At 47.5% G+C, this 18,425-nt stretch overlaps 4 protein-coding genes across 4 annotated transcripts; 1 reads left to right on the top strand and 3 right to left on the bottom strand.

Annotated features, from left to right (window-relative positions):
* Positions 1–297: 297 nt before the first annotated feature.
* Positions 298–1,401, bottom strand: VC83_09266 (uncharacterized protein; the record flags this gene model as incomplete). Its single annotated transcript, XM_024472710.1, has 2 exons — positions 298–304; positions 1,115–1,401. The coding sequence occupies 2 exons, from the start codon at positions 1,399–1,401 to the stop codon at positions 298–300; spliced, it is 294 nt and encodes a 97-aa protein (XP_024319841.1).
* A 70-nt stretch (positions 1,402–1,471) lies between these two features.
* VC83_09267 (uncharacterized protein) lies at positions 1,472–2,090 on the top strand (the record flags this gene model as incomplete). The annotated part of the gene is made up of 2 exons (XM_024472711.1): positions 1,472–1,786; positions 1,944–2,090. 2 exons carry the CDS (start codon positions 1,472–1,474, stop codon positions 2,088–2,090), a joined length of 462 nt encoding a protein of 153 aa, XP_024319815.1.
* A 9,339-nt stretch (positions 2,091–11,429) lies between these two features.
* On the bottom strand, positions 11,430–13,925 carry VC83_09268 (uncharacterized protein; the record flags this gene model as incomplete). Its single annotated transcript, XM_024472712.1, has 2 exons — positions 11,430–13,186; positions 13,241–13,925. The coding sequence occupies 2 exons, from the start codon at positions 13,923–13,925 to the stop codon at positions 11,556–11,558; spliced, it is 2,316 nt and encodes a 771-aa protein (XP_024319818.1). The 3' UTR covers positions 11,430–11,555.
* A 195-nt stretch (positions 13,926–14,120) lies between these two features.
* Positions 14,121–18,000, bottom strand: VC83_09269 (uncharacterized protein; the record flags this gene model as incomplete). Its single annotated transcript, XM_024472713.1, has 4 exons — positions 16,962–18,000; positions 14,559–16,749; positions 14,193–14,535; positions 14,121–14,139 (listed from the first exon to the last, which is right to left on the bottom strand). Exons 2-4 carry the CDS (start codon positions 16,513–16,515, stop codon positions 14,121–14,123), a joined length of 2,319 nt encoding a protein of 772 aa, XP_024319819.1. The 5' UTR covers positions 16,516–16,749; positions 16,962–18,000.
* Positions 18,001–18,425: the final 425 nt, after the last annotated feature.

The following is an 18,425-nucleotide window of genomic DNA, read 5'->3' on the forward strand; positions in this document are numbered from 1 at the left end:
AGCACGGCCCAGGATGCCAAGCTACGAAGATTTTACCCCGCCCTCATAGATAGATCCGTAGAAATAGATCCATAGATAATATACCAATTGATATTTCTACCTGGTATTATGAATGGAGTCTTTACAATTACTAGAGACAACGCATCGAACAATACAGCAATGCTCGCAGAGTTTGGAATAGGGGCATGCACGAGTGTCGTTTCTATACAGCAACCATGGAGCTTTACAGTAAAGGAAGGCGACGTCTGATGCATGGCACACATTATAAACCTTGCAGTTCAAGCAGCTTTAACTATGTTAAAAGCTGTCCCATCAGAACAAATGGAATTGTATAGGCTTAAGCAAGGCATAGCTCATACTCAAGGCTTCATTCTTAATAAAGAAGAAGTGGCAACGGTTCTTATAAAACTACGCCAGCATATCTATGTCTTCCGGAACTGTCGAGCATGGAAAGATACATTGAAAGTACAAGCATCTACTATGGGTATTCAGGTGGTTTCAATGTCCCTCGATATGCCTGTTGTAACGCTGACTTCTAAACGATAGAAGACACAGAGGTTTCTTGCGTAAGGTTGACTTGACAGAGGAGGCAGGGGATTAGACACAAAGGCTTTCCAAGTAACACGTTACAGTATTGTAAAAAATACTATATTGAGTTGAGCACGAAGCTCCTATCTAAGGAAATACTATCTACTTATATAGTGGCGTCGTGCCAAAGGGATATCCATGGATAACATGGATAAATAACATAATATCCATGATATCCAATGTTATCCATCACCTGATATTCTGTGGATCCCCGTGGATAACAGGGATAACATAATATCCATGATATCTGTTGAGTAATAAATGTATGTATTCCTGACTATGTTACCTACACTTGGCTTTACCAATAATCCATACAGAGATCACGTGAGATCATGTGACTATTACAACACACCCCCCCACGTATCCCCATACGAGCCTCAAATTGTAGTGTGAGAAACTTGGGAAAAAAGGTGTCAAGTACGCCCGATGATTCACATCTACGCCCCGTGACTCATTTCCGATCGAAAAACAAGTTGGCCACTTCAGTTCAGATCTTCCATCTTTCTTCCATATCGGTCATCTATACCTTGGACTGCCTGGCTGCCTTCTGCCTTCTGCCTTCTGCCTTCTGCCTTCTGCCTTCTGCCTTCTGCCTTCTGCCTTCTGCCTTCTGCCTTCTGCCTTCTGCCTTCTGCCTTCTGCCTTCTGCCTTCTGCCTTCTGCCTTCTGCCTTCTGCCTTCTGCCTTCTGCCTTCTGCCTTCTGCCTTCTGCCTTCTGCCTTCTGCCTTCTGCCTTCTGCCTTCTGCCTTCTGCCTTCTGCCTTCTGCCTTCTGCCTTCTGCCTTCTGCCTTCTGCCCCTGCCTACCCTGCATCTCCTATCTTACGACTCCCCACACCCCACCATACTTCTCTCTTCTCATCGGCAAGTCCGTACGAGACACGATGCCTGCTGTTGGACAGGTCTTTGTGGAAGACCTAAGCGAGGTCTTTGTGGATGCCAACATCCACATTTACCTTCCTCCTGCTGCCCAGGAGTCCCTGCCCCGTCCTCTGCCTATGTTGGCACCTCGGGTGTACATGACTGTCCCGTACGGGACTACTGGAAATGTTCGCCTTGAACACCCGCAAGAAATTGAAGGGTTCTACATCCAGGCAGCGGGAGAGAATGTCGCGCGGGTCTCCCAGGTGAGCATGGGTTGTGAGCAGTGTGATGCTGCATGCGGAGAAGAGGGATCTCGGCAGATTCCCTTCTTTACAGTATGCATATCCTTTGGGAATGTGCAGGGTGGTGCCTGTGCTTCCTGTGTCATGAAACATCAGGCCGCAGCCTGCTCTCTTCATGAGTACTTCCCTTCCCTGTTGACTTATGTACCTTTTAGCGTTCTTATGAGTCCGTACGAGCTAACGCTTATAGATTCCTCCCAAGATGATCGGGAGCCCACCCCTCCTCCGAAGGATGACACTCCTCGTCCTGGAGAACGTGCTGGGACTCGGGCCCATGCGCGGAAGTTGGCACTTGAGGCTGCGCAAAGAAATGGTAGTAGGAATGCAGTTTAAGTAGGGATTTGGATGTACGGACTTGTGGTTCTTGGGTTTTTCTTGTTTTGCGGTGGCTTTCTTGTATAGATTGACAGAAATGGCAATGGATTTCTTGGTGATTCTTGTGCCATTCTTGTGACAGCTCCGTACGTAAGTGTAGATGTATGAAAAGTCAGGCATTCTCCTCTTTTTATATGGTAAAAGTCGGGGATTTCCCTTGTTACCCCTGATTTCCCCCCTTTTGTTGAAATGGGTTTTTTATTTCGAAAAAAATTTGAAATCCGCATGCATAGTGTTGTATCTAGCTCGTACGGATCTATGAAACTGTCGAAAAAGAGTGTATGTTTGTTAGGTCCCAAGGTATTCCATTGGGAAAGTTGAAATAAGAGCGCATAGTGAAACTGGGTGTAACTGTAGGCGGCTTGGTGATTCTGAGAGTTCTATGTTCGTACGGAGCTCATCAGTCTCCTGTTCTTGTATTGCCTTGAATTTTAGTTGGTGAAGTAGAAATCTAGATCTTGTGATATAGGGGCTCGTTTCCGAGGTACAAAGGTAGCCACTGCTTCGTACAGAGTTGTGCTCTTAAGTAAGCACTCCTATAGGAGGTGCTTTATGTCCACAAGGTTTAAATGGTTAATAAACTCCTCGTGTCTTTGGCGTGGTAGGGCTTTTGTAAACCTGTCTGCTGGCATCTCATATGTAGCTATCCACTTGATATCGAGATTGCGTTTCTCTACCTCCTGTCTTAGCCAGTGGGAGTGAATATCAATATGCTTGAGTTTCGTAACTAGCTTCAGGGACTCTTTGAGTGAGAGCGGTACGGTCTGCATATTGTCACATTGTAGGGTGAACTTCTCATTAAGATCAAGTTTGATAGTTGAGAAAAATAGCTGCCACCAATAGAGCTGTTTTGCACTATGTGATAGAGCTAGAAGCTCAGCTTCTGTAGTTGAGGTTGATACAGTTTTCTGCTTCATACAGTGCCAGTCAATTGCTCCTCCAAAGAGTGTGAAGAGATACCCTTCTATACTCTTTCTTGTAGCTTTGCAATCTGCGTACGAAGCATCACTAGAGCATTGGAAGCATGGTGTATTGATCTTTGGTCCGTACTGGAGGGCTAGATGTTTTGTCTCCTTTAGATAGAGTATAAGTCGATCAACTGCTGCCATGTGGTCTGGTCCTGGGTTAACAAGGTATTCAGATAGTTTCTGCACTGTACGGGATATATCTGGTCTTGTAACCACTGCAGCTTATCCTTGCTTCTGGGTGTGCAATGGTTGCAAGGTAGACGTCATGTCTCCGTACGCTGTCTTCTGAACGCTCTGGTGTCATTTCAGGTGTCTGGAGTTGAGGCTCTTCATGTTGGACCTCTATCTCCTTTTGAGGTTCTACCTCTACTGCTTCCTCTTGTTGAAGAGCTTTATCTGTTGTTTCCACCTCGTACGGAGTTGATATTTCTTGTAGAGGTTGTAGAGCTGCGCGCTCCTCTTCATATTCCTCTCCTTCCTTTTCTAAAAGGTCAGGAAGTTCAATGAACTGGACTGTCTTTTGGAGCTCCAATTCTACAACTGTAGCTTCGTACGATGGATCATACACCTTTGTCTCATCAAAAGTAACGTCCCTGGTTACTATAACCCTCTTAAGATTTGAAACCCATATTCTAAAGATGTTTGTAGAGTTGTAGCCAATAAGATAGCCTATTTGGGTGTTCCTCTCTATCCTCTTTAGCCTTGGTTGCTTAAGGAGGAGTGCATAGGCTCTACATCCATAGGCGCGGATATGAGAGAGTAAGGGCTTAGTAAGCTCTGGCTTTTGAAGCTGCGAGGGTAGGGACTGGAGTAGAAGTCCGTACGGAGTCTCATCATTAATGACAGATGATGGAGACCGGTTTATAAGGTAACCTGCAGTCCGAAATATTTCAGGCCAAATTCCTTGTGGTAGGTTGCCTGTTTCCTTATAAAGCTCGTGAGCATGTGATTATCGTACGGCCTGAACGTTCGATTCCACCATTTGGTTCGGCAGTGTACGGGGGTGTAAGCTGCACTTCGTATCCTTCATCTGCAATGCATCCCATTCATCTCCAAGTGATTTCTCACCATCAAGAAAGAAGATCTTTACCTTATAACCCCATCGTCTCTGTACGTAGCTTACAAAGTCCTTAATTGTTTATAGGACTGTGCCTTGCCTCTTGTCTTTAATGGTGTAGACATGGTTCATGCAGCAGAAATCACACTGTAAGTGTAGCGCCTCTGGCATCTGGATAAGGTCTAGGTGCACCTTCTCATAAGGGATCTGTGACTGTGGTGTAGATCTTCGGGAGATCCTTTTTGTAGCATGGGTAAGGTGGCAGACTGTGCAGTGTCGTACGAATCCATGTCTGTGACAATAACCCCTTGGGTCTTCTCTTGGAGCTTCCTTATTGCGTTTTGATTAAGGTGGCCCATTCCATTATGCCACTCCTTTGCAGTGCCTGTTAGGTCTTTGCGAGGTCCGTACGAGGATAGAACAGCATCTTGGTGCACTTGAGTCGTTGATAGGGCTGTTGTAACGCTGACTTCTAAACGATAGAAGACACAGAGGTTCTCTTGCGTAAAGGTTTACTTATCAGAGGAGGCAGGGGATCAGACACAAAGGCTTCAAGTAACACGTTACTAGTATATAACAAATACTGTATTGAGTTGAGCACGAAGCTCCTATCTAAGGAAATACTATCTACTTATATAGTGGCGTCGTGCCTAGTGGACTCTTGGGAACTCACTCGAGTCCTCGGAGTCCTGGACTCTTAGGACTCTTCTCATCATCCTGCGAGTCCATCACGTGCCTAGTGGACTCCTGGGAACTCACTCGAGTCCTCGGAGTCCTGGACTCTTAGGACTCTTCTCATCATCCTGCGAGTCCGTCACGTGATACTTTCGGAACTACTATTCCCCGCTGCCCCTCCAGGTACCAGGGCCGGTCTCATGCGACCTCCCTCCTTCCTGTCCTGTAGTTGGCCAGCCTTCTTGTTCCGTCGTAACAGCTGTGTTTTAAAGGACTTTTGTATTGTCATTCTTAATATATTCAAGGACCCATTGTCCATGGATAACTGGAGTGTTGCAGAACAGCTTTCCTTCATACGTGAGTCCTTCTGTAGCTGTATTCCAATGGACTCCCTTTTGGATGAATCATTTTAAGGATGCAACAGAGGTGTGAAATGAGGAAACAAGGGCTGTTTCTTGGAGTGTTATGGTTCGTACGGACTTTGTGTCCTTTCCAACCTGGACTTTGATGTCCATGGACCCAAACCCTTCAATCCTTACTCTCTGGTCTCCAGCTAAGAGGTAGTTTCGTCCTCACATTCCTTTAGGTTGTAGAACCTCGTACGGTCGTTACAGACATGAATTGTAGCTCCAGAATCAAGGATTGTGCTCCTTGCAAGCTCATAGGTTGAGAGGGTAAGACCTTGAGTGACTTGGAAGGCTGTTGCAAAGGAAACAAGTAGATCCTGGTTCGTACGGGGTTGTCCTCCGTTCGCCTTGTCCTGGTCTATTGCCCTTTGAATGCAGTATTGAAAGCCTGGCTTTTCACTTATGTAGGTGTCAACTTTAGCTTCAATGTCTCGGTTTGGCTTCCATGAATTCGTATGCTTCGACTTCATGACATATAAGCAGTCCCTCCACTTATGGATAGAGACACAAGGGCAATCTGTTCGGGGCTCCTTCTTCTTCTTCCCGTTACTCCAACCCTGTTGTCCTTGTTGTAGGTTGTTCATATGGTTCTGAAGGGTAGCAGATGTCTCATTATCGCCTTCTTGTGTTGTGAAAACTCCATGTTCCCCCCGAGACTTCTGGTCATATCTTGCCTGTCTCTGGTTGATTCGATAGGTCCGTACCACCTCCTCAAACTCACATTCCTTTGTCCCTTTGTTGAGTTTGAATGTCCATGGACCTTGAAATTCGCAGGGTCCTATTGCTTTAAGGAAGTAATATATCGCATCGTATGGGTCGATGACTTCTGGTGCTCGGAGTGTATGGCCTTGTGTGTAGAGGGTCTCCCATTTTAAGAGCCACTCTTCAAGGTCTACTCCTCTTTGTATTTTGGATACTTTTGCCCACTCATGTCATACTGACATTCGTTGCACTCAGTTTGCTATCAAACTCAAGAGCAAACTTAGAAATCTCCTCCTCAAACCTACAAGTCACTATACATATTTTGGCTTGTCACACCAACAACAAGAGCAATACTACTCAATGATTGCTACAACCCTCTATGATTCATTACACGTCATTGCTCCTTAGTTACTGGGCCGATATGACCACATAGCATATCTCTACAACCCTCTATGATTCATTACATGACATCACTCCTTAGTTACTGGGCTAATACTACACATGACATATCTCTATCAACTAGAGGCCTAGGAACATGAACGATAGCTCCAAAAGCTTCTAAAACCATCTATGATTCATTACACGTCATCACTCCTTAGTTACCCACAAGATTGGTTAAGTTATGACATAATCTGTCTATAGGGGTACTCTGACCTTGGACCTCCTTTCACTTCCTATTGGCTAGGAACCTAGGAGATGGTTCTATGGGATTCTCTTACGTCACCTACAGTTACCAAGCCTGGTTAGTCATGGAAAGTCATGGAAAAGAGAACTACACTCCTTTAGCATAAATAGGATTGCCCTTTCCTTAAGAAAGGGCAAGCAGACAATACAGTAAATTGACTATCACATACTTCCACGTCTTTTCCAAGCTTCCAAGCATTGATCTTGTTACTTCTTGTTTCTGAAAAGTCAGTGAGGTGCTAACCTCTGACTTATCTCTGAGTTCTCAGACTCAACATTTGTTACAACTTGTCTAAACCACTCCACTACATCATACACCTAATTGCTGCATTGTGGAATAGTCTAAGCTACGATGTAATGGTGGGTGCACCAGATATGAGAATCTAGCCACCCAAGGAAGGGATGAATTTACTAATACAACACACTGTCTTAGGAAACAGAGCCAAAGGGTTGTAGCTTAGACTATTCCACAATGCAGCAATTAGGTGTATGATGTAGTGAAGTGGTTTAGACAAGTTGTAACAAATGTTGAGTCTGAGAACTCAGGGGTAAGTCAGAGGTTAGCACCTCACTGACTTTTCAAAAACAGAGAATAACAAGATCAATGCTTGGAAGCTTGGAAAAGACGTAGAAGTATGTGCTAGTCGATTTACTGTATTGCCTGCTTGCCCTTTCTTAAGGAAAGGGCAATCCTATTTATGCCAAAGGAGTGTAGTTCTCTCATTTTCCATGACTTTCCATGACTAACCAGGCTTGGTAAATGTATTAGAAATCAAGTGCGACCCACAACTAGCTTGCTAATCATGTAGTGAACGTAAGAGAATCCCATAGAACCATCTCTTGGGTTCCTAGCCTATAGGAAGTGAAAAGGAGGTCCAAGGTCAGAGTACCTATAGACAAATTATGTCATAACTTAACCAATCTTGTGGGTAACTAAGGAGCGATGACGTGTAATGAATCATAGAGGGTTGTAGAAGCTTCTAGAGCTATCGTTCATGTTCCTAGGCCTCTAGTTGGTGGAGATATGCCATGTGGTAGTATTGGCCCACCCCCTTAAGGAGGAGATTTTCTTAATAACTTGTTCAATGAGTGTTCAAATGATATGCCGTGATGTATGTAGCATAAACAGATGTAGTAGAAGAGTTTGCAGCAATCGTTGAGTAGTATTGCTTCTGTTGTTGGTGTGATAAGCCAAGATATGTATGGTGACTTGTAGGTTTGAGGAGGAGATTTCTAAGTTTGCTCTTGAGTTTGATAGCAAACTGAGTGCAACGAATGTCAGTATGACATACGACCCTTTGGCTCTTTCCTAAGACAGTGTGTTGTCTTAGTAAAATCATCCCTTCCTTGGGTGGCTAGATTCTCACATCTGGTGCACCCACCATTACAACTCACTCCTCCATTCCTCAAGCCTAGCTCGTGTAGTTGGTGCAAACCTGTAAGGACAGTTCGAACCGAGGCTGACCTTCAAGTCTGCAGAAGTATCTGAAGTATAATGTGAAGACTTCGATACTCTAAGCAGTAGGACAAGGTATAGTAGTTCAGGCTCCAAAGCATATACTTTATACCACAGGGGCCAAGTGGTGAGACTAACAGGTTGGCCAAGTGGTTCGACTCGAAGTAAGGGAATGCAAAGTAAGTCGAAGCAGGAGGAATTGCAGGAAGGCCAAGTAGTATATATTTTGCTAGCTAAAGATCAATAAGAGACATGAGCAATAAGTGCTTATATAACAGTAAAAATCCCTAGTGCCAAATAAGCGAAGGCACTAATTAACTGAACCCTAGCTAAGCGAGCCCTAGTGCAGCAAGCCAATAACAAGAGAGCCTAAGCCAGTAGTCAACATTTGGGCTGATCTAGGTCAGCAAGTGAAGCGAAGTGAGCGAAGTGAGCGAAGCAGGTGAAGTGAATGACATAGTGAAATAAGTACTAGAGACTAAAGCGAATCGAAGGGTCGTGACACAAATATCGAAGGAGTGTCATGACAAAACTGCTCCTTAAGCCTTACTAGCATTTCGTATGTAGTATCACAATTGTATGTGTATGGTAGGAAGTCCCATCTAATAGTTTCTTGGATCTTAGACCGTAGCCCCTGAATTGCTTCCTCCTGTTTCTCCCATATTTTTCGATCATATTGGAAGTCCACTTGTAGGTTTCGAAGCTCTTCCTTCTGGTCATGTGTGAGAGATCCGTATGTAATTGGTTGTAATGGTGGGTGCACCAGATGTGAGAATCTAGCCACCCAAAGAAGGGATGATTTTACTAAGACAACACACTGTCTTAGGAAACAGAGCCAAAGGGTTGTAGCTTAGACTATTCCACAATGCAGCAATCAGGTGTGTGATGTAGTGAAGTGGTTCAGACAAGTTGCAACAAATGTTGAGTCTGGGAACTCAGGGGTAAGTCAGAGGTTAACACCTCACTGACTTTTCAGAAACAAGGAGTAACAAGATGAATGCTTGGAAGCTTGGAAAAGACGTAGAAGTATGTGATAGTCGATTTACTGTATTGCCTGCTTGCCCTTTCTTAAGGAAAGGGCAATCCTATTTATGCCAAAGGAGTGTAGTTCTCTCATTTTCCATGACTTTCCATGACTAACCAGGCTTGGTAAATGTATTAGAAATCAAGTGCGACCCACAACTAGCTTGCTAATCATGTAGCGAACGTAAGAGAATCCCATAGAACCATCTCTTGTGTTCCTAGCCTATAGGAAGTGAAAAGGAGGTCCAAGGTCAGAGTACCTATAGACAAATTATGTCATAACTTAACCAATCTTGTGAGTAACTAAGGAGCGATGACGTGTAATGAATCATAGATGGTTGTAGAAGCTTCTAGAGCTATCTGTAACGCTGACTTCTAAACGATAGAAGACACAGAGGTTCTCTTGCGTAAAGGTTTACTTATCAGAGGAGGCAGGGGATCAGACACAAAGGCTTCAAGTAACACGTTACTAGTATATAACAAATACTGTATTGAGTTGAGCACGAAGCTCCTATCTAAGGAAATACTATCTACTTATATAGTGGCGTCGTGCCTAGTGGACTCTTGGGAACTCACTTGAGTCCTCGGAGTCCTGGACTCTTAGGACTCTTCTCATCATCCTGCGAGTCCGTCACGTGCCTAGTGGACTCCTGGGAACTCACTCGAGTCCTCGGAGTCCTGGACTCTTAGGACTCTTCTCATCATCCTGCGAGTCCGTCACGTGATACTTTCGGAACTACTATTCCCCGCTGCCCCTCCAGGTACCAGGGCCGGTCTCATGCGACCTCCCTCCTTCCTGTCCTGTAGTTGGCCAGCCTTCTTGTTCCGTCGTAACACTATCGTTCATGTTCCTAGGCCTCTAGTTGGTGGAGATATGCCATGTGGTAGTATTGGCCCATCCCCTTAAGGAGGATATTTTCTTAATAACTTGTTCAATGAGTGTCCAAATGATATGCCATGATGTATGTAGCATAAACAGATGTAGTAGAAGAGTTTGCAGCAATCGTTGAGTAGTATTGCTCTTGTTGTTGATAAGCCAAGATATGTATGGTGACTTGTAGGTTTGAGGAGGAGATTTCTAAGTTTGCTCTTGAGTTTGATAGCAAACTGAGTGCAACGAATGTCAGTATGACAGTGGTATGATTGGTTGGGAGGCTTCGATTGATTTGTTGGGCTGTCTGACTTGATGTTGCTCTTGTTGACACCCGTGGAGTAGTCTGAGGGACCATGCCACTACCAGCCTGAGCTGCAGTCCGTACGAAGTTAGGAACTGGCCTAACAGGTGGTACGAGAATAGGGGGGTCATCTAATGCTGGATTAATATAACTCCACACTCCTGTCTTCATTGAAGCTGTCTTAATCGTCTCTAGCCACTCATCCCAGTCTTTTGGGTTGGTGAGGACCACCCCCACCTTCTGTAGGGTCGCCATTATGATGGTGATCGACTCCTAGGAGGGGTTTGAGGTCTGTACGATGTTCGAAGACGTTCAAAATGTGACCTAGATGTGCTCCGGGCTCATAACTGTTGAGTAATAAATGTATATATTCCTGACTATGTAACCTATACTTGGCTTTACCGATAATCCGTATGGAGATCACGGGAGATCATGTGACTATTACAACATTATACATATTATCTACACATGATTGTTAACCAACCCTAGTCCCGTGACCGGTTTCTTGGCAGACCGATGGGGAACCGTGGGTTATGAGCTTCAGACCGGACGGACCGGACCATGGTTCGGTCTGTCGGGGGACCGATGGGGTAGGTCCCCCGTGACGCACACTACCGGTGGTCTAGGTTCCCCATGACGTACCCTAATCCTCTCCAACACCGCCTCACTCTACCCCTTAAGAAACAGCTCTGTCCCCGTCGGCCCGGGCGCTATCCCATTCACCATGACACCCTTGCCAAATCTTTCGACAGCACCCTCACTATCTGCTCCACGGCCCCCTTCGATGCCAGGTACGGCAAGTTCGCTGAAACAAGAAATATACTGCAGAAAGTAAGAAGGAAATCAAGCTACTTATACCTCTCTCATTCGCACGCCCGACTGTCCCCACCTCCCTACTCGTCGTCGTGCGTCTTAGGAATCCTCCGTATATGCGGCCGACGTGGCCGGCGTAACTCTTGTTACCGTGCGGCCGCGTCGGCCGCAAACTAAAGCTTTAACCTTAATCCCCACATGCGCCCGCCCGGTTTCCGATGTAATAAGGGCACAGACAGGATGTATTTCCCAAACGAGGATATGCATCCGAACTGAGTGAAATCGTGGCGAATGTTAGGGATAAACGAGCTGAGGGAGGCTCAAATATCAAGAATGCGGGGATAGGGCGAAGCAGGACTTCCTCATTGAAGACGTAGTTAAGTATGTATTTGGAAAAAGAGCTAGGTTGGACTAATTCCGAAGAGTAAATCCTATTAAGATCTTCTCAACACTTCAACCATGATCATTTACTCCCCACCCATTACCAGCACCTTCCTTGTACTCCCCGGACCTCTACCAAGTACCTCCCTGACACTGCCCACACTCTCCTCCAACCTCACTACCGCCGGGGCCCCAGTATATTCTACCCCCTTCCCACCACTACCGTCACTTCCACGATCCCAAACAACTACCCCCCCAACCGCACCGACATCCCTGTTATAAATCTCCACCGGCTCTCCTTTTGCCAGAGCCTCCAGGACAAACACCTGCTTCGTCGCCACTGTCCCCGAACTCGCTCCATTCTTGGAAACATACGTTACCTTTCCCTCCTGCGTCGTCCTCACGCGCCCACTCGCCCCAGGTTCGAGACCAGAATTGAACACGCTACCTCGGCCCGTGCGGTACTCGACCTCACAGAAGGACGTAGCGTTGATAGCGAGGTCACCCTCGTGTTCGGGGTCAACGCGGTACTCACTATCTACCACAAGCGAGTACTTCGCGCTTGGGCCACGGTCGTACAGGTCTGAGGTGAGAGAGTCTGTAGCGGTGCGGGAGAGGTTCGTGAACTGCGTAACACCGTAGGCGGAGAGATCATTAACGTTAGCATAGGTGAGCTGCTGAGACCAGGAGACGACGCGAGCCCCTCCAGCGGTGGTGATGGTGGATCTAATATCAAGCTCACGGTGTACGGAGATCTGGGTGGATAGCGTGACATTTGCCCCCGCAGGATCCTGCGATGTAGCCAACTTCGAACCCGTCCCAAACCCATCCTTCGCGATACTGATAGGCGACCCCGTCGTTACCTTCCCCGGCTCATCAAGCCACAAAAATACCTTCCCCGTCACAAGCCAACTACTCCCCACCTCCTCCGCGATCGTCTTCCCCGAGATCCCCACAACCTTAATCTCAAACTCATGCGGTGCGCCATCACTTAGCAGCCCCAACCATGGCGAGACATCGACCTCATACTCGCGCAGATCAAACGCCTCGATACCCACGATCGGCCGCCACAGCCCTGGTACTACGCCCCCTGTAAAAATTACCGGGAACGGCCACTGCACGCCCGCCAGCCGCCCGTCGATTAGGATCTGCACTTCGCGCCAGGGCGAGAACCCTGGCAGCTCGCCGGTCGTATTGGTGAATGTCGATATCGCGGCGGAGGGGACGTTGCTCCACCAGAACTCCTCAGCTGCTTGGCCGCAGGCAGATAGAGAGATGGTGGCGCGGTTCGCGTTGCGGGGAAGGACATGTGTGGTTAGAGCGCGTTGGTCGGGGAGAGTAAAGACGCTAGGGGAGTTGGAAGCGGAGCGGCGGGCGGAGAGGGGGAGGATCAAGCCGGCTGCTGGTGGTGCGGCAGAGGCGGTGGAGAAGGTGAGCGATAGTGTCGTGTTAAAGGCGCCGGTGTACTTGTCATCGATTAGGTTCCCGAGATCAAAGATAACTTTTTGGGGCTGCCTCCACATGGACAGATAGGGCGTCATGTCCTTGATATATGTCCACTGGATCCCAGCCTCTGTCGGCTCGGCAGTGGACGTCCGCCACACCTCGGTGTCGTTGAGATACATCAGTGCCAGCCTGTCAAACTGTCGCCCTCGAGACGTAACAGTGAAATTCATCACCACGCGCTTGAACTTGCACGATGGCGGGTTATAGTTTCCTGCACACAGTCAACACGGCTCAGATCTGAAACTCATAGACCAATATTACATACCCACAAACGGCTTGCCGTAGCTAAACCCAAATGAATGCTCCATGAGCAGTACCTTGCATTCATCATCATCAACAGCGACAGGCGCGTTCACTTGAAAGACCTCCAAAACCCCATCCCCCAGTGCCGGCAACACCACTACCTGATCGGACTGCCCCCGTCGCACGAGGCGACCGAGATGCGTGTCGTGCAAGGCAAAGTACAGCAAGACGAGGAGAACGCAAACTAATGAGACAATGCGCGGGTACAATGACCATGGGGAGCGTCTCTTTTGTTCACGTGCGGGGAAATCAGCGACTTTGGAGAGATGTAGTGATATTCCCCTCTCGCGAGAGAACGCGTCGATAGCAAGAGGTACATTGCCTTCTACAGCCATATTTGCCCGGCGACCTACCGATACTTTGGATACAGACATCGAGGACATAACTCCCCCGAGTTCGAAGAGCTGTGGGCACAGTGATGTCTTAGTTACTTTGGTGACGCGAGGGGGTAAGGCACACAAAAGACCTTCCTTTAATAGATATGTGTTGTATTGATAACCCGATAAGCGAACCACCGATACCTTGGTGGGTTTTACCGCGACGAAAACTGCTGTACTGTGAAGCATTGTAAACAAACACCAACACATAAATTTAACAATGCTGTTCCCGTTCATACGGAAATTCAAACAAACAACACCCATAACCATAAAAACCCCTTCCTAGCAGTCCCAAGAACTAAAAAAAACCAAATCATCAATTTGCGGTTCCATACCCCCACCACTAGGTTCCCACCAGATTCCTCTGCCGGCGATAGTATCATCGAGCGAATATTCTTCTGTTGCTAGTCATTTCCAATGACGGCGGGGAATATACCATTCACCCTAGTGCTTTGTCCCAAACCCCTAGGCTTGTCCCTTAGGGCTGTATTCGTTAGCAACATATCACGTTGGAGCTGTTTGCCGTTGGGAACGTACCCAATAACAAGTCGGCTGTTGTTATCATCTCCATTAGAGGTTTGCATACCGAAAATAGATACATTGAGCCCCTGTCCATTCGGAGCGCATCCATTGGGGCCATTGGGAACATATCCACCGACGCCCTGTCCACTGGGGGCTTGCATCTTTGGGGGCGCTGTTCCATGGGGAGCTTGTACATTGAGAGCTTGTCCGTTGATAGCTTGTCCGTTGATAGCTTGTCCGTTGATAGCATGTCCGTTGATAGCATGTCCGTTGATAGCATGTCCGTTGATAGCATGTCCGTTGATAGCATGTCCGTTGATAGCATGTCCGTTGATATCTTGTCCATTGTAACCATATCCTGGAAAACCATTTCCAGGGAACCATTTCCAGCAATAGAAATGTATGCATTGGCAACATTGACAAAATTCCCGCCGTTCGTGGGCTTTAGAGGATTCTGCATTGGTGGGTCGTATATCGGCATAATGCCATTCTCAATCGGTGCTCTGTACGCCGGCATATGGCCATTGTGTATCGCCGCGCTATTAAAAGGCATTGGGCCATTCTGCATCGGATGACCGTATGGTGGCATTGAAGCATTATGCATTGAAGTGCCGTATGATGGCACTGAGCCATTCCGAATAGGATGGCCATATTGGGGCGCTGAACCATTTTGAATTGGTAAAGCGTATTGAGGCATCGGGCCATTCTGGATTGGACAGCCATTCGGAGGCTCTGCGCCATTTTGCATCGGTCCGGCGTATGGCGGCATAAGATCATTGCGCAAGAGAGGGATGTTCTTAGAAACTGGCAAATTCTGCATCGAGGCTCTGTTCGGTGGCATTGCGCCATTATGCATCGGGACGCTGTTCGAAGGCGCTGGCCCATTCTGTGTTGGTGCGATAAACGGTGACACTGAGAAACTCTGCATCGGGCCACCAGTCACAGGCACTGAGAAACTCTGCATCGGGGGACCGGTCGCAGGCACCGGGTCACTCTGCATTGGTGCGACAAACGGCGGCACCAAGCCTCCATGCATCTGATAGCCGTATGTTGGCGGGATGTTCTGCGGCATTGACATTGTACCATTTTGCATTGCAGCACTATTCTGAGGCAATGGACTATTCTGCATCGGTGGGCCATACGTCTGAATTGAGCTATTCTGCATCGCTGAACTATTGTGTATCGTAGAGCCGTACATTGATCCGTTGTGAGTTGTAGAGTCACATGGCGGCGGTAGATGATATGGTGCCACTGGAGCGTTATCCACAGAAAAGCCGTTCACGCCATTCATCACAGGCAAAGGTATGCCATTCTGGCAGAGGACACCGTTGCGAACATCAAGGCCATCTGATGAAGCTTCCACACCGGGTGCGTTACTGCTGGCAATCAGGAAACCAAGGTAACGACCTCTAGTGCGATACTCCTTGCGATTGTTTGAATTTGCATCGGGACAACTCTTCAACCAGGACATATATCTCGCATGATAGGCGCTGCGCTTCGCGGAAACGGCGCTGGTCGGATTCTTCCCATTGGCCGCGCCGTCTACCGCAGCTGATTTGCTCCGCGTGCCCGGGCCGCCAGATGTAGGTGCTGGAGGGTCTTTCGGGGCAGGTGGGGGCCCCTTTGGTGTATCAGGGACCGTGGAGTCAGATGAACCACTGTTCTCACGTGACTTTGACGAAATCGTTGGAGTGGTATCGCTGTCCGTGGAGCATACACCCTCGGCATCAGCATTTGATGGCCTTGATGACGGCTCGCAAGTGGGAACGGAAGGAGCGGCCTTAGCCTCGGTGGCCCATTTTCGGCTAACTGGGTTGCTCTTTCCCGTTTTGTGAGTATGGGTTTGCGGTTCATCTGGGGGAGATAACTCCGGGGCACCAGGATGGACTTGCATATGGGCCTTGGTAGGGGTGACTGCAATCCGGGATTTGGGATAAACAGTGGGACTGCTCAGTACCTTTGCTGTGGAAACTCGTCTTCTTTTGTTGTCTGGCATAACAGCCAGGCGACCAGGTGGATAACCGTATACCGTGGGGCCCCTGATGTTTGCACCGTTCTGGACTGGCCGCTTTATAACTGGGTTCGCAAGAGTCGCAAATGGCCTCAAGTCCTCCGGCATTGTCCCCATGTGATTGCTGGATCTGGCGAAGCCATTTGAGTTATTCGATGTGGCTGAGGGGTGGGCGGCCGAGCTGCTGTGTCCACTGATTATGTTGTTCTGATTCTCCGCCGACTTTGAACCGGATTCTTTAAATTCACGAAGTTCGCGGAGGAAGTTGCCAATGTCGCTGGCATCCGCTGGGATGGTGGGCTTGTTGCTGGGGCCGCTTTCAAACATGCTGTTCTCGGCCCAGTCATCGATACAAGGGCAGATGTCTGCATCGCTCTTCAACGTGTGTAGCTTGGGAGCCAAGTCTCGAAGATCGTCGATAGGCCCGTTAGTAAAGAGAGGTCGCCTGTAGTCCGGCTCGTCGACAAAACGCTGTGTCGGGATATCCGTCGACGAAAACCATGACTGATTAAGAGACAGGATCAAACCTGCCTCTCTGTTTAGAAATACTTGAAAAAACGACTGGGAGAAGATAAAAGTGGTGATATTGAGTAACACTTTTTCTCAAAAATTTATATTTTAGCATGGCAAGAAAGGAAGCGAGAACAAGGGCCATACAAGAACATACATGGGAGGGAAATTGGCAAATACCTGCCCCCGCTAGATCAGCTCACCATCGTAGGACCTCAGTCTGGATCGAAATAGAGCTGACAGCTACAGTGGGTCGTACCTACCGACGATTGTAGATAAATACAGCGATGTGCTCGGCTTCTCTCGGTTTATCCTTCCGAATCACTTGCGCTCTCTCCTGTTCCAATGGTTCCTGCCAGGGTCCTGTCAGGACAGGCACGTTTGCGAATGGTGGCATAGTCTTGTGTTTTCATCGTGTGATTCTATATACTAAAGGTTATTTATTTCTTGTAGTTGCAGAATGGGAGCTTCATGCTCATCCAAACAGCAGGCCATGTTGACCCTGTGGTAACCATGGCCATGTGTTGTAGAAGTTATTCGGAGACCTCGATGGTCGAAGGCTCCTCCTTGCCAGGGGAACGTCATGCCAGCAAAGTCGCAGCTGCTCTTCTCAAGGCAGCACGCATGTCGGAAGATATCCGTAATTCCGCATCACAGTCATTGGCGAGAGCTCGCTGGTCGAAGGTTACCGTACTTCCTAAACGCCGGGATGTGGTAGGTCCACGCTCAGTCAAAAGGTCATTCTGGCCCCGCAGTAGCCATGACTCTCCGTATAGTTGGAGGTATCTGCATCACGGAATCGCTGTGGCTGACAAGAGATCTCGATGGCCAAATGTTTGACTTCTGGAAAGCGGGCAATGGAAACTTTATAGTCCTTGGGACCATATGCCCAAAGCAGTATAGTAGAAGCTATTCACAGCAGGTCAGCCCAGATTCCAATTTGTAAGGAACGTCTAGCCCAGATGGCTGAGGTTTTATGTCATGACGGAGCCATGGTTGGTTGTGAGTCAAATTTATGACTTGGAAGTCTGGAAGAAGTCAAGATTGAAGTCGAGACTCCAACATTTGTAAGTGGCATCTGTCTAGCTCTGTCGCCAAGCAGAGTCGCTACCGAGACAAGCGCATATTTTGGAGAGCTCTGGCGAATCAGAGATCACACAGTCACGATTACAGCGATTTGAGAGTGATGACGTAGATTCTTTGGGCTTCGGGGTGATTGGCGGGAAAGTAACTGGCCTTTGGTGGGGTGATGTTACTCGTACTTTAGGTTTAACAAAAATAATAATCTACATTAATATTTTGTATGCCACCCATTAGCATCAATAACAGCTTCGTTGTTGACCATTTTGCGTCATTACATAAAGTATAAATCCGAAGACGTTCATAGCAACATAACATTACTCGGGTTTTTATTGGACTACTCTACTACAGGGGTAGCGACACCACCCTACCTAGGCTGGATTAATAAATGTATGTAGGTACATACATTTAATTAATCCAAAGTACGAGTAGAGTTCCAGTATAGGGACCAGTGTCCGAATACTAAGCAAAAAACACTACGGACTGTTCAGCAATTACGTAACTCAGTCACAAGTTCTAGTATACGATCAATAGTCTTGTTGGTCATAGCCAGCTGCCTTCATTTTGTTGGTGTAGGTGGCCATCTTCTTGGTCTTGTCTGTTTATTATTGAATTCTACCACCCTCGGACATACCATCTAGGGATGT

Source organism: Pseudogymnoascus destructans, assembly GCF_001641265.1.
Source record: "Pseudogymnoascus destructans isolate 20631-21 unplaced genomic scaffold scaffold_35, whole genome shotgun sequence".
Taxonomy (NCBI): domain Eukaryota; kingdom Fungi; phylum Ascomycota; class Leotiomycetes; order Thelebolales; family Thelebolaceae; genus Pseudogymnoascus; species Pseudogymnoascus destructans.